Source organism: Equus quagga, chromosome 11 (genome assembly GCF_021613505.1).
Source record: "Equus quagga isolate Etosha38 chromosome 11, UCLA_HA_Equagga_1.0, whole genome shotgun sequence".
NCBI lineage: Eukaryota > Metazoa > Chordata > Mammalia > Perissodactyla > Equidae > Equus > Equus quagga.
This window is the reverse complement of record NC_060277.1, coordinates 27,284,178-27,298,974: the sequence shown is the minus strand read 5'-3', so window position 1 is coordinate 27,298,974 and position 14,797 is coordinate 27,284,178. Positions and strand designations below refer to the sequence as shown.

The following is a 14,797-nucleotide window of genomic DNA, read 5'->3' as shown; positions in this document are numbered from 1 at the left end:
CTTTTGGGTTTGTTCCAAAGCAAATGATATATTAGGGAACAATCTGAGCAAAGAGAATTTCATGTTTACTTATGTAAATATTGTCCACAAGAAATACTAAGTAAATACAGAAAACGGCACTCAGTTAAACTGAACTGCAAGGGAATACACAAAACACATATACCTCAAAACTGGACCCAGTACCTCAATTCACATTAAGCTACACTCACCCTTATCCGATGTTACAATTTTGTCTCATTTCAGGTAACCTTCCTTCCATCACATTACAATAACTGACAAGCTGTAAATCCTTCTGATGGTCATTTCTATAACCAAATTTCCGGTCGTTTTTCAATGTAAAGTGCCATATTTATTGTGGTATTTATGTATTTCTTAACCATTTAACATGTAAGACTGTGCTTTTATTAGGTTCCCATCTTTTTTGTCACTAATGAAGTTTTTGGGTTTTGTGCCCCTAACCCATTTTCCCCCTAAGTCCTGTGATTTTTAACACCTCATGGAGCTTTTTAGGAATACATATTTTGTAGTAGAGCAAAACTACTCTTGTAGAAGTGGTGGGAGCAGACATCTTTGCCTTTTTCCTGATCTTAGAGTGAAACATTCAATAAACCACCATTTAGCATGATTTTAGCTGTAGCCTTTCATATTTACTCTTTGTCATATTGAGGAAATTCCCTTCTATTCCTAAGCTTGCTAAGTGTTTTGATGATAAATGGTTAGTGAATTTTGTCAAAAGCTTTTTCTGCATCTATTTATCTGACAGTATGATTTTTTCCACTTTTTTATGTTGATGTGCTGAATTACATTGATTCATTGATATTTCAAAGTTGAATCATCCTTGTATTTCTGAGATAATCTCAATGCAATCATGGTATACTGTCCTTTATATATATAGCTGGGTTCTATTTGCTAGTATCTTCTTGAGAGTATTTGCATCTATATTCATGAGGGATAGTGGTCTGCAATTTTCTTTTCTTTTAATATCTTCATATCAGAATTATTCAGGCTTATAAAACAAATTTGGAAGTATTCTCTCATTTTCTGGAAAAAGTCTTTAAAAATTGATAGTATTTATTCCTTTAATATTTGATAGAATTCACCAAAAGAAACTACCTAGGCAAGGAATTTTACTTTGTCAGTTTTTTAAAATTACAAATCCAACTTCTTCAAACACTAACGGGCTATTCATTATTCATATCTGCTACTTCTTGTGTCAGTTTTGGTAAATTTTATTTTCATTGAATTTGTCAAATTTGCTGGCATGAAGTTGTTCATAGTATTTCCTACTGTCGTTTTAATGGCTATAGGATCTACAGTAATATCCCATTTCCCATTCCAGATATCAGTAAACTGTTTTTTCCTATTACAGAAAGTTTTAAATTCCCTCTAAGTACTGCTTTAGGTGAATTCCACAAACTTCAATATGTTGTGTTTCCATTATCATTTAGTATGAGATATTTTTAAATTTCCCTTGTGACTTCTTCTTTGACTCATATCTACCTGAAGATTTACTGGCCCCATCCTTTAGACAATTTTGGTCATATATTTTACTTATACAGACATTATTAACCCTTCCTTAAAATTATATTATTCTTGCCTTAAAGAGTCATTTCTCTTTTAAAGAAATTAAAAGAGGTAATCTTTTATATTTACTATTTCTGGTGCTCTTCATTCCTGCCTGTAGCTTCTTTCAGTGCTTTAAGATGTCATTTCATCATCTTCTGATCTCCACTGTTTGAAAAGGAGCCAGTCATCATTCACCTCACTGTTCTCTTTTATGTCATGTGTCATTTTTCTGTGGCTGCTTTCAAGATTTTCTAATTATAACTAGTTTTCAGCAATTTTATTAGAATGTGCCTAAGTGTGGTTTTCTATATATTTCTTTGCTTGGGGTTTGCTGAGCTTCTCTGACACAGAGTTTGATGTTTTCTCCTCTAAATCTGGAAAATTATTAATCATTATTTCTTTAACTGAGATATAATTCATATACAATTCACTTAAAATTCACCATTTTAAACAGTACAATTCAACGGTATTTAGTATATTCACAAGGTTGTGCAGCCAACACTATCTTAATTATGTATCTTAATTTCATCACTCCAGAAAGAAATCTTGTTATCCATAAGCAGTTGCTCCCCATTCTACCCTCCCTCTAGCCCTTTAAAACCACTAATCAACTTTGTCTCTATGAATTTGCATATTCTGAACATTTCATATAAATGAATCATACAGTATGCAGCCTTCTGCATCCACCTTCTTTCACTCAGCATAATATTTCAAGGTTCTTCTATGTTGCAGCATGTATCAGTACTTCATTCCTTTTCAAGGCCAAATTATATTCCATTGTATGGATATACATTGTTTATCCATTCATTAGCTGATGAGCATTTGCATTGCTTCCATTTTTTGGCTATTATGACTAACGCTGCTATGTACAGGTTTTTGGGTGAACATACGTTTTCAATTCTCTTGGGTATATAACTACAGGTGGAATTGGTGGGTCATATGACAAGTGTACGTTTCATCATTTGAGGAACTGCCAGACTACTCTCCAAAGTGGCTGCATCATTTTACATTCCCAATAGTAACATTTAACATATGAGAACACCAATCAGTCCACACACTCTCCAACATCTGCTACTATCCAACTTTTTGATTATAGCTATCTTAGTGAGCATGAAGGAGTAAATCACTGGGGTCTTTCTTCCCATTTCCCTCATGACTGACTATGCTGAGCATCTTTTCATATGCTTACTTGGCCATTTATATATCTTCTTTGGAGAAATATCTACTCAAATCCTTTGCCCATTTTTAGTTCGGTTATTTACCTTTTTATTATTGAGTTCTAAGAGTTTTAAAAAATATATTCTGGATACTAGACCCTTAGTAGACATATGATTTTGCAAATATTTTCTCCTATTCCGTGGGTTGTCTTTTCATTTCCTTTGAACAATGAAAGTTTTTCATTTTGATCAAGTCCAATTTATCTATTTTTTTCTTTGGTGGCTTGTGCTTTATGTGTCATACCTAAGAAATCACTGCCTAACCCAAGGTCACAAAATTTACTCCTTTTTTATTCTTAGAAAAAAATTATAATTTCAGCTCTTACATTTAGGTCTTTGATCCATTCCTGCTTATGTTTTACAGGGGTCAATTTTACTCTTTTCCATGCGGGTATCCAGTTGTCCACCACCACCTGTTGAAAAACTATACTTTCCCTCACTCAATTGTCTTGGCACCCACATGGAAAATCAATTGTCCATAAACACATGTATTTATATCTGGACTCTCACTTCCAGTCCATTGATCCGTATGTCTATCCTTATGCCGGTACCACACAATTTTAGTTACTGTAGCTTTGAAGGCAAGAAATGTGAGTCTAACCAGTACTTCTTAAAAATATTTATTTCTGACCCATTCCTTCTTTCCTCTCCTTCTAGGGCTCCATTTACATGTATGTTAGACCGCTTGATATTATTCTAAAGGTCACTGGAACTCTGTCCTCCCCCTACCCCCAATTTTCTTCTCTCAGTTCTTCACAGTGGATGATTTTTATGGATCTGTCGTCAAGCCCACAGAACCATTCTTGTGCCATCTTCAATTTACTGTTAAGCCCATGCAGTGAATTTTTCATTTCAGATATTGTTCTTTTCAATTCTAGAATTTTGTGATCTTACTTTAAGTCACGAGAGTTAAGTCATTAGGATTTTTAATAATTGCTTTAATTCATTTTTTGGCTAATTCCAAATGTGTGTTAGCTAGGGGTCAGTTTCTACCAGCAGCATTTTTTCCCCCTTGATATGGTGAAAGTTTCCTGCTTACTTATATGTCTAGTAACAACTGATTGTATTCCAGACATTGTGAATACAGTTTAAGTAAAGATACTGCTTTTCTTGTTGAGTTTTGTTCTGCATGGTGCCTTTCCTTGATCCTAAAAAGGCTTAATTTTAGGCTTTAATGGGGCAGATCCAGAATAATCCTTACTCTACAAAAGGAGTTGGCAAACTTTCTCTGTAAAGGACTAGAGGGTAAATATATTATTAGACTTGTGTGCCATACAATGGCAAGTGCTCAACTCTGCTGTTGTGGCCCAAAAGTAATACATAAAGCTTTTAGCATGGATGGCTACATTTCAATACAACTTTATTCATGATCACTAGAATTTATATTCCACATAATTTTTACATGTCGCAAAATATTCTTCTTCTGATTTTTTTTCAGCCACTAAAAAATATAAAAACCATCCTTAGATCACAGGTCATACAAAAACAATGAGTGGACCAGATCTGGCACACAGGCCATAATATGCCAACCCTGCTGAGGTAGGATTCTTACTCCTCCTATAGCACGGCCTTTCTGGTCTCAGAAAAATGCCCAGTATATTAACTAGATCTCTCTCTGCACTCTGGATGGGCTGGAATCCAAACTTCCAGGCTTCATGGGACTTTTCCCACTCTTAACCCCCCTAAAATGCACTCTCTAGTAGGCCTTGAGGAATATCACCTATGCGTGCAGCCTAGCCCTCAAGCCAAGTATCCTTGTGGAACTCACATTTATACTTCCAGTCTCTCCTCGCCAATACCCAGTCTAGCAAGTTCCAGCTGCTTCAGCAACCCAGAACTCCAGTACTTGCATCCTCAGCTCAGTAGAACGTCTTTGCTCTGCTTTGCCATATTCAGGAAATTGCCCTGAAGCAGAGATGGGCTGAATGTGTGGCTCACCTTGTTCATTCTCTTTCTCTCTAATGTCCAGTGCCTCACAACACCTCTACTTCCTATATTTTGTCCAGTTTTATAGCTGTTTATGACTGAAGAAAAAATCCAGTGCAGTTACTCTGTCACAGCTGAAAGCAGATGTTAACCTCAATGAATATTTGATAAATAAATTAATGACTGAACAAATTATATTTCATAAAGTTTTAAGTACACATGATCTTCTATAATCTCCACTTCCTCATGTTCACAACCTTCTGTAACCTCTTCCCCATGGAGTGTGCACAGGACCTTGGTTTGTATTTAACCAGAAGAATGTGGCAAAAGTTATGGGATGGTACTCCCATGATTAAGTCACGTTATATGGAACTGCAGTCTTGCTAACAGACTAGCACTAGAGATTCTTTTTTGTTGACTCAATGAAGAAAGCTGCTATAATGGGGAAGTCCACATGGCAAGGAACTTCAAGCAGCCTATAGGTGCTGAGTGAGGCCTCTAGATGACAGCCAATAAGATAGGGCCTACAGTCCTAAAATCACAAAGAAACGAATTCTGCCAGCAACCTGAGTGGGCTTAGAAGCAGATTCTTAAGTTTCTAGGTAAGATTGCAGTCCAGCCAACACCTTGATTGCAGCCTTGTGAGACCCTAGGGAGAAGATCCAGATAAGCCTGACCCACAGAAACTGAGAGACAATAAATGTGTTGTTTTCAGCTGCTACATACGTGGTGATCTGTCACAAGGCAATGGATAACTAATATAACGTGCTATTGATAGATACTACAAAACAGCCATCAATATTAAGAGCTGGGAAGTATAGGCAGCAGAAGCATGGGAGAGACCATGAAGTGCACTCAAGAACAAGGAAAGCTACCTCAGACCTAAGTCATCAACACACAGTGGAAGAAGCAGAGATACGGTCAATTATCTCAGGGAGACATAGTGGCTCTTGGCCTAGCAAGAAAGAACGTGTCCATCAGAAAAGGTGAGTGGTCTTAAGTATACAAGTATACTTAAAGAACAGTCAGGACCAGTGGGCAGGGTGTTTTTAAGCACCACAAGAAGGACTGAGTACCTTGGTCTCTAACTGTGTCTAGCCACAATTATTCAGCAGTGCTTTGCACAGAAGCACTTACCTTAATGCTGACCCTATTTTGCCTAGCAAATGTGAGTTCTTACCCCTAATAATGACTGTCAAAATTCAAATTTCTGCTCTTATCAAAACCAAAATACACCAATTTAGCAACATGTTATCAGGAGAGAAAGAAAGAAAAGCAGCAAGTTATTGTTGGTTTTGTTTACTCTATTAAACTTTATTTAGGATATGCAATAGAACTAAGCATTTTAAAGAGCCTGCCACCCTCACTTGATATTACTAAATTTTCAGATCACACTAACTTCCCTTTTAAAACATTCCACACACTTTAAGCAATCTTTTGATTATAATGCAGCTTTGCAAGCGGCATGCTGATGAAAATAATGGAAAAAAATCAGAGGAAAAAACGACAGAGACAGAGAAATAAAGCAAAGGTAGCAAAATGTTAATAGCTGCCAAATCCAGTGAAAGGAATGAGTGTTTACTGGACACAACTCCCAACTTTTCTCACATAGGTTTAAATTTTTCAAAATAAAAAAATGAGGAAAGAGAAATAAGATAATTTTCTCAGTAGGCTAATCAAGTTTAGGAATCAAAAATGTCCCTGAAGCTAATTAGAAAAGCCGAAGAAGATACCATTTTCACTCCTGTTTTGGTAAAGAGAGAAAGAAAGCAAAGTCAATGTTCAAATCTACACACTTACAATCACATAATATTTCTCTCTCAGCATTCAACAAATATATAAAATTCCTACAAAAACATTTATTTTCTGAATCATCCTTACCTCCTTCTGGTTCTGTACACAATATTATGAACTTTTAAATCTGCAGTGTTCTCTAAACTCTTGTTATTCAGCATGTGGTCTGGTGGACAACAGAATCCCATTACCTATAAACTTGTTAAAAATGCAGAACCTCTGCCCTCAAGCCAAACCTACAGAATCAGATTAAAGCTTGAAAAGCACTGCTCTAGACATTAAAATTCATTTACTATAAACAGAAATCTACTCAAATACCAAGCATCAAAGTCAGTTAAAAATTAGAGAAAATACGTCCATTTGAAAATTTTTAACAGGTTTCCCCCCACCAAGAATTCAGTCTAAACTACAAACTGACCCAAAAGTGTTTGGGGGGTGTGTGGCTGGTGGGTGTCTTGGAGACTTCAGTATTGCACAAAATTTAATCAAAACAATTAATATCTTTTAAAACAATCCTAAAAGAAATAAATTCCAAGCAGTGTGGTTAAAACACAAACATCATTTGACATACTCAATACAACAACACAAAAGATAAACACTGACACATCAACTGACATAAAGTTGCTACTCAATAAATTCAATCTCTGCTGATGATAAACTGTTTTTTAGAAACTTAAAAAAAACCCTGCTTCCTCACTCTAAAAGCATTGCTTTTGTACCTGCAATTTTAACGGTTACTCAGTTCCATTATAATCAAGCAAAAGTCATAAGGTAGTACAACAGAGGTGGGCCTACATCGATCAGCGTGGAGACGACCTTTGACATAAGCAAGGTCTTAATATAACCCTAACTAAAGGGAATTTAGTATATAGAAAGAAATCTAGGGGCTGGCTCTGTGGCCCAGTGGTTAAGTTCGCATGCTCCGCTGCGGCGGCCCAGGGTTCGGATCCTGGGCAAGGACATGGCACCGCTCGTCAGGCCACGTTGAGGTGGCATCCCACATCCCACAACTAGAACGACCTGCAACTAAGATATACAACTATGTATGGGGGGTTGGGACGATAAAGCAGGAAAAAAAAAAAAAGAAGATTGGCAACAGTTGTTAGCTCAGGTACCAATCTTTAACCAAAAAAAAAAAGAAAGAAAGAAATCCAGGCAATAATTTGTCTCCAACATAGGCCAGGGTCAGAAAGAGTAGGTGCGCTGGATAGAAACACATTGGTAACCCGAACAAATTTAAATTTAAACACCCTCTATAATTTCCTTATTAGCTCTAAGATTCTGTTTTCTATTTGATTTCTCTGACAAACTTTCCATCTGGGAAAAAATGTATGACCTACTAAGGACTCCAACGAGAAATCCAGTTAAAAACAACAAGAATAAACCCATTGCATGTTAAAGTAAAAATCATATTTTCATGAAAAATAACTGTTTTCCAGAACAACAACAAAAATTTAGGAGGAAGATGGGCATTGTTTTAGTTATGTAAATGTCTTTAATGTCTGGCTTAATAGAAAATAGATGGATTATCTTATTTGCTTCTACATTCAATATTCTACAATGTTTTGGTTAAAATACATAAATATCCAGGCTTACAAAAATACGTAGTTGGAAAAAGTAGTAGTAGCTTAATAGCCTTTTCAGATTTCTGGATATTCTTCTTTGATACTATACCAAATTCCGTAAGTACAGTTTATTATAACATTAATGTGAAATCTGAAACCATATCAATGAACATTTCATACTCTTACAGGAAAATTCCTGATTCTAACCTTGCACTTTGGATGGATCTTTTACACATGCATGACTTTGCAACCTCATGCACTGGTCATGTGGAAAATATTTGTTTACTGAGTTAATGTAGGTTTTCCCCAAATGTTAACACATTTCATTATATAAAATTTCTTAAGAATCAGATTTCTTAACATGATCACCAATCTCATCAGAAAATTCTTTAAGAATAAGAAAGCTGTCAAGCTCATGGTGACAGACATGTGTTTTCCAAAATTCTAATTTTCCCTTAAAAGTTCAAATTTTATCATTGGCAACAAATACCGTCAGTTGTTTTCCTTATAATGAGAGGCTCACTTTGTTTATTTTCAAGAAACTGTCTGACAAATACCCAAGTCTAAACAACCGCAGTTTGCCTGTTAGTCACTCTTTCAAATAAAAGATGTTGTGTCATGAAAAAGTGACTCATTCAGGTTGCAACTCAAACAAGGGCACAAGAGCTTTTCCTTAAGAGAACTATCATATTTGGCATACAGTAAAAGTGTTTTATGTGTACTTTCAATTTCATCACACGGGAGACTAAAAAGACATGTACTTAAGAGTCAAGGTTAATAATAATTAATACTTAGTACTGTTTCATCCAGAAGAGCCTTAGTGAAACTGGTATTCCTTTTACCGCAAGCACGTGGCAGTGAAGAATATAAGGCTCACTAGCACAGTTTGATGTACTGCCTCGCTTTGTGCTAAGGTGCCAAAAGTTTTACCCACCATCACTTTTGCAGATCAGTACAAAGGTAAACATAGTGGAAAGGGGAAATAGCATCTTAATATTATTATAGAAATAGATTTGACCTCATGGATCCCTTAAAAGGATTTCGGGAATCCCCATGGTTCCACAGACCACTTTGAAAACCATTACACTATACCAATCATAACAGATTGTAAGCCTTTCCTATCATTATTACAATCTATCAACTCATTCAATCAATAATTACAGAAGGCTTAGTATGTAGTGCCTGCTAGGTACCATAAAGTCTCTGAGTGTCTCTGTGTTATTCACTCATGTATCCGAGCCCCTAGAACAGTGCCTGGCTGGCACATAGCAGGCTCTCAATATTCGTTGTATGAATAAATAAATGGGTAACTATGATATATTTCAACCTAGATTTCAAAATCTTTTAGAGTGCATTACACACACACCCACACACACAAATAATCTAATTATTGGAAGTATTTTTCAACATGACGGGAAACACTTGTTAGGCAATATGGAACCTCTACCCTTACTACGCTTGGAGTAGTTTTACCGTCATACCATTCTAAACTTAAATTATTATATGTACAGACAGTCCTTGCTTTGCATGGGAACTGAAACTCACGCATATTAGAACCATATCCTCACTCTGTATGGTTCTGTGGTAACTAAAATCTGTGGTAACGTGGTACTCTGCAAAGCACATTAGTGCAAATGATAGGGAAATAAACACCAATGACCCACATACTCTATTTCAGTAAAATAGGAAGGACAGCATCTTAGGAAGAATGGGTGAGCAGCCTTGGGCAGTGACGGTGAATGAGTGTCCCTTATGGGAAAGCAAATCAGACACCTAAGTGACTTTTCAAACTGTTAACATACCTCCCTCCCACTACCCACCATGATTTGAGAACTACTGCCTAGTGATCAACTAACAAATGTGTTTCGATCCTTCAGTGGTATTTGAGAATTGCTTGGGGGTTGGAGGATGGAGAATCAAGTTGGTTAGGGGGAAAGAGGGATCAGTAACTTTGGAAAATATGGAGACAAAATTAGATTACAATAAATCTAGCCTGGCTTTTAAAACTACAGGAATTAATATTTCCTGAACTTCTATCTCCTAATCCTTCTCTGAATTCAATCAAAATAGCCTTAGACTTATGAAGCAGTATTAGACTACCCCCTCCCCACTCCCACATCCACATCTACAGTTAGGATTTTGCTCTTCCTAGTTGAGATTTTTTTTTACATCATTATAAATATCCAAAAATATTATAAATTATAAACATAGTGTATTCAGTTCCAACAAAAAATAAGCATTTATACATGAAATGTTTTAATGGTTCTGCCAAGGTTTAGGAAGAAATTGGAAGGTATTTTACAGACAAACACTAATGGAAGCTTAGCAATTAAAAAGTATCATGGGAAAAGCAATAAACAACTTCACTTTAAAAAAAAATTCTACTCTAAGTCTACTCACTAAGTACCACAAGTGGGACAAATGGGAAATGCTATTTAAACTATACCTTAAAATGTACTGTGATGTTCCAAGGAAGAGCTGAACTTGATGCAAGAAGATCAAATAGCAAACCAATTGGATAATGCCTAAAAATGAAAGAGTATGTTTTAAGAAAAGAAAGAATAAATATTTAAAGTTATAACTACAACTCCAAAATAAATTTGTAGCACATGTTTTAACATCAAATATCAGGGGTCTTTAACCACAAATCACAGGAGGGTAACATTTTATGCAATGACTTCCCTGGGCTACTATGCTATAGTTTCCAGGCATCAGGTGGTTGTTCCTCTAACCACTTCATTCCCCAGGGAAGCCTCAATATACATAATAGGATTGTCCTAAGTCATCTTTTATCAGCCATGAGCACTGTTACATCACAGTACTGCAGTATCTAATTATCATTCCAGTATTGGTATTGGGCAGGCAGTTTTTTAAAGTTTATTTAAATATATGTTTCAATGTTTAAAACAACTTAAAATTCTAAGCACTGAGAAGAGCACCTGAAGAATACAAGCACCTATTTTGTGGTTATTACTAATAACATTATAGCATATAAATTCCCAGTCTTGTATTTATGCGTACATATCTAAATACAGATTAGGCTTATCCTTTACAAACTGCTATAATTTGCTTTTTTCATATAACGACATGTCAACATTTTCCAAAGTCACTGAATATTCTTCTGCAACCTAATCTAAAGTTTTTTTAAAAAAATAAACTTTGGACTTCCTAAATAAGAGAACATTTCCTAATCTAACAATTACTCACCAGTGAAGCAAATTATTTAGCAATAAACAAAGGTTAATAATACAAACCTTGCAGATTTCAATGGAAAAATCTTATTTTTTAAATCATCCTTTTAAAGAATATAAAATAGCTTAACTAGTGAATCAGAATTAAATAATACTCCTAACAAAGCCAGAAAGAGGACTAGTTGGTGTTATGTACAGTCTTGTTCTTTCCCATATAACAGTAAGTTTCTCCTAGATTTAAGAGCTGAAAAATCTGAAAATACATCTAATTTCCTTCAAAATGAGTGATGTAATACATTACCTGATCAAGATTCAAACATTAGCTAATGCTATTTATGTCTACTTAAGTCTACATAATATAATTATGGAAATGTCATCAGTCACTGGAGATCACATATTTATTTAGAATGAATTTAGGATGAATGCCCTGCTAGCAAAATACAAGGGTGGGTAGCTTTAGTCATAAATGTGTTGTATCTCTTAACGATAACCCTTAAACTTCTCTCTATTTGAAAATCAGCATCTAACATGAATCTTTGATAACTAGAAATGAATCTAAAGGAAATTTTGGACTACCTAAATAACAGAATGTTTCCTTCAAGAAATTCTGACCATAAAAAACTCTGGCCTCAGTCAAAAACTAAAATAAAAATAAATGAAAAAAACCCAAAACTATTGCACTATAGACATATTATAGATTCTATCCAATTCTGGTCCTTCTCTCTGAATTCTTAAAATTGTATAACCTCTACAAAATGCCCTGTACTTTTATAAAATAGACATTTTTTAGTCTTCATTCTTTTTTTTTTTTTTTTTCAGAATGTTCCTCTCAGGTATCTGCAGCTAGGTTAAGAATGAACGTGGGTACTTACACTAACAGAGCATACCGCTTTCCAAATTCTATGCAGCACTGCAGATGTAATTACAGAACCCCTTTAACAAATCTAAGTAGATCTATTGGATACATTCAGCAGTAATTTTATAAAATAACTAGCAATTCAGTGTTGTACACATTTTCTGCCATTCACAAATGAAACTGCAAGCAAATTCTAAACTTAAATGTTATCTTAAAGCAGTTTAAAATGTCATATAAAATCAAGTATAATTTTTAACATAAATAATAAGTATTTGGGTCAGAATACAAGTTAAACATAAAAAGACAATCTTCAATTACTTTTTACCTTCAATACTAAAAAAAAGACTGTAAGTGCACAAAATCTTGAACAAAGTGGATAATAAATAGCTATTGAATGCATAAATCAATAAAGATCCACAGAATAGTTAAATCCTTAATATACCATAAAGACCCAATGGACCCAATTTTAGGTTATGAGTTTCTGTTTTGAGCAGTTCAAACTATTTTAGGATACTTCATAACCTTTATTCTTTCTTAAAGGTCTTCCAAAAAGCAGAGAAAACTCATTTTAAAAAAAAAGGAGTAAAACTTATTATATCTAATAATTGCCATACGGATCCACTGGCCCCTTTTATAAATCTAAGCTATATCATGAGATCTTAGTGATCTTATTTTTTCCTATATCTTGAAACATTTGGCTATTTCATCATTCTAGGAATTATTTCAGCATTATTCATCAATTATTCCCAATTATGCTAAAAAAAGACTAATAAGAATATGGAAGAATAATGGCATGCCTAGAAGGATGATACAATAATGCATCCTTTTCCATTTTCTTACTGTTTTGCCTAAAATATTATATCATATTTCAAGAAAGTATAAAATAAGGATGCAGACCTCATCTTTGGAGACTGCTTTTAGCTATCATTAATACAGTTTAAAATTCACAATCTCTTACTTTCCACCTATAATGGGAAAGAAAAGAAACTGACAGAGGAAGATGTTACACAATTATTAGATAAATTAGATTTCTGCAAAGAGACAGAGAGCAGTACTTTAGACTTTAATGATAATGGTAAAACTGATCATTTAAGTGAAATCTCAGACTATGAGTCGTTAGATGATGATATCCTAGATGAATTTTATAGAACTCAAGAACTAATGAATGACCAATGTATTTCTCAGGACATATGGTATTCTTATCCACTTATCATTCAACAGAAAGAATTTAATCATATGAGATTTTATGACACGAACCTGGACCATTCTGTTTTGCTAAAAGGATGTGTGACAGTATTCTTTCATCTTTTATGCCATTTGTGTATTGCAATTACCAGTGGGCAAATATGCTAAAGGCAAATTTGTACAAAAAATAACTGGAAGGAATTAGATGATGTAGAAAAGAAAAAGTATTGATTGGACTGATCATTCTAACTGGTGTTTACTAAAAAGGGAAATTCAATCCAAGCACTGCTGTTAAATGCAAGAAGAGCCAGAAATAATGATAAGCTACAACCTCTTAAGAGGTCTATCTGAATGTATAACAACTAACGAGCAGATACTTGCATTCAGAGGACGTTGCCCATTTCAGGTATATATACATTCAAAACCAGGAAAACATGGAGCGAAAGTCTGAATTTGCTGTATTTAAATGCTTATTAAAATTTCTAATAAAACTGTTACATACTACTCCTTTATTCTTACTTCTCTAAGTTATTTATAAAGTGACTTAAATATATACATTATTTTAAAGTTCATTGTTCTTAGACGGTAAATGACAACTTTTTTTCTGATATCCTAAGGATTAGGATGGAAATTTAATTATGGTTTCTAAAACATATTTAAATATAAATAATATATAATATTAATGTAAAAGCATTCTAACTATATAATAGCCAATAATTATCCTGTAACAATCTTTAAAAATAAAAGCCAGAAAAACCCAGGAGTAAAATAACTATTCACTTATTTCTATTGTCAAAGTCCACAGCTCATACGTAGCTCAATCCAGATGTTTATGTCAGAAGAATTTTGAGACAAGGATACTAACTCCAAACAAATATACTATCTGAATTAACAGATTCCAAGATTGCTTACTGCTGACAAATCTATTAATATCCAAGAAAATATATAAAAGAAAACAGAACTGGCAAAAATTAAAAGAACTGAATTTCTCTTTATGCCATAATCCGAGTTACATTAAGGATTTCAAAAGTACTAATTTGCACAACTCCTCTGAACAGATATTCTATGTAGTTTTGTCAAGAGGCTCCTAACCCACAACACAGAAACCACATAAGCCATAACTATAAGTAAATCACAATGTAGCCATTTGGCTGTTACGTTGTTACTTCTGCCAATCTAACCTAAATGTAATAGAAAAGGAAGTGGTGAGGATCTGAATCTGGAATATATTCCAGAAGAGGACCCAACTAGCCAAAGGTCCGATCTATTGCCCTATAAAAATTGACTACACCAGAATATTGAGTGTTAAGTCTATTTTCACATTTGATTTGTTTTCTTTCTCTTCCTTAAATTGCTCTAATCTTTTCTAAATTCAATTCTCAAAATGACTATTTTCTCTTTCTTTGCATAAATTGTTTCTTCTTTACCCTTTCGTTACTGCTAAAATACATATATACATACTGGCACACGTGTGGCAATAATGGATATGCTCTGAAG

At 34.4% G+C, this 14,797-nt stretch overlaps 1 protein-coding gene across 6 annotated transcripts in view; it reads right to left on the bottom strand.

The window, feature by feature from the left end:
- ATG5 (autophagy related 5) overlaps positions 1-14,797 on the bottom strand; it is a 121,146-nt gene that overhangs the window by 84,019 nt on the left and 22,330 nt on the right. For 5 of the 6 annotated variants that reach the window (XM_046676999.1, XM_046677000.1, XM_046677001.1 and 2 more), the window contains exon 4: positions 10,515-10,593. The exons of the other annotated variant lie outside the window; for it this stretch is intronic. In XM_046676999.1, the coding sequence (XP_046532955.1) occupies positions 10,515-10,593 (79 nt within the window). The remainder of the gene's footprint in view (positions 1-10,514; positions 10,594-14,797) is intronic. 6 annotated transcript variants of the gene reach the window in all.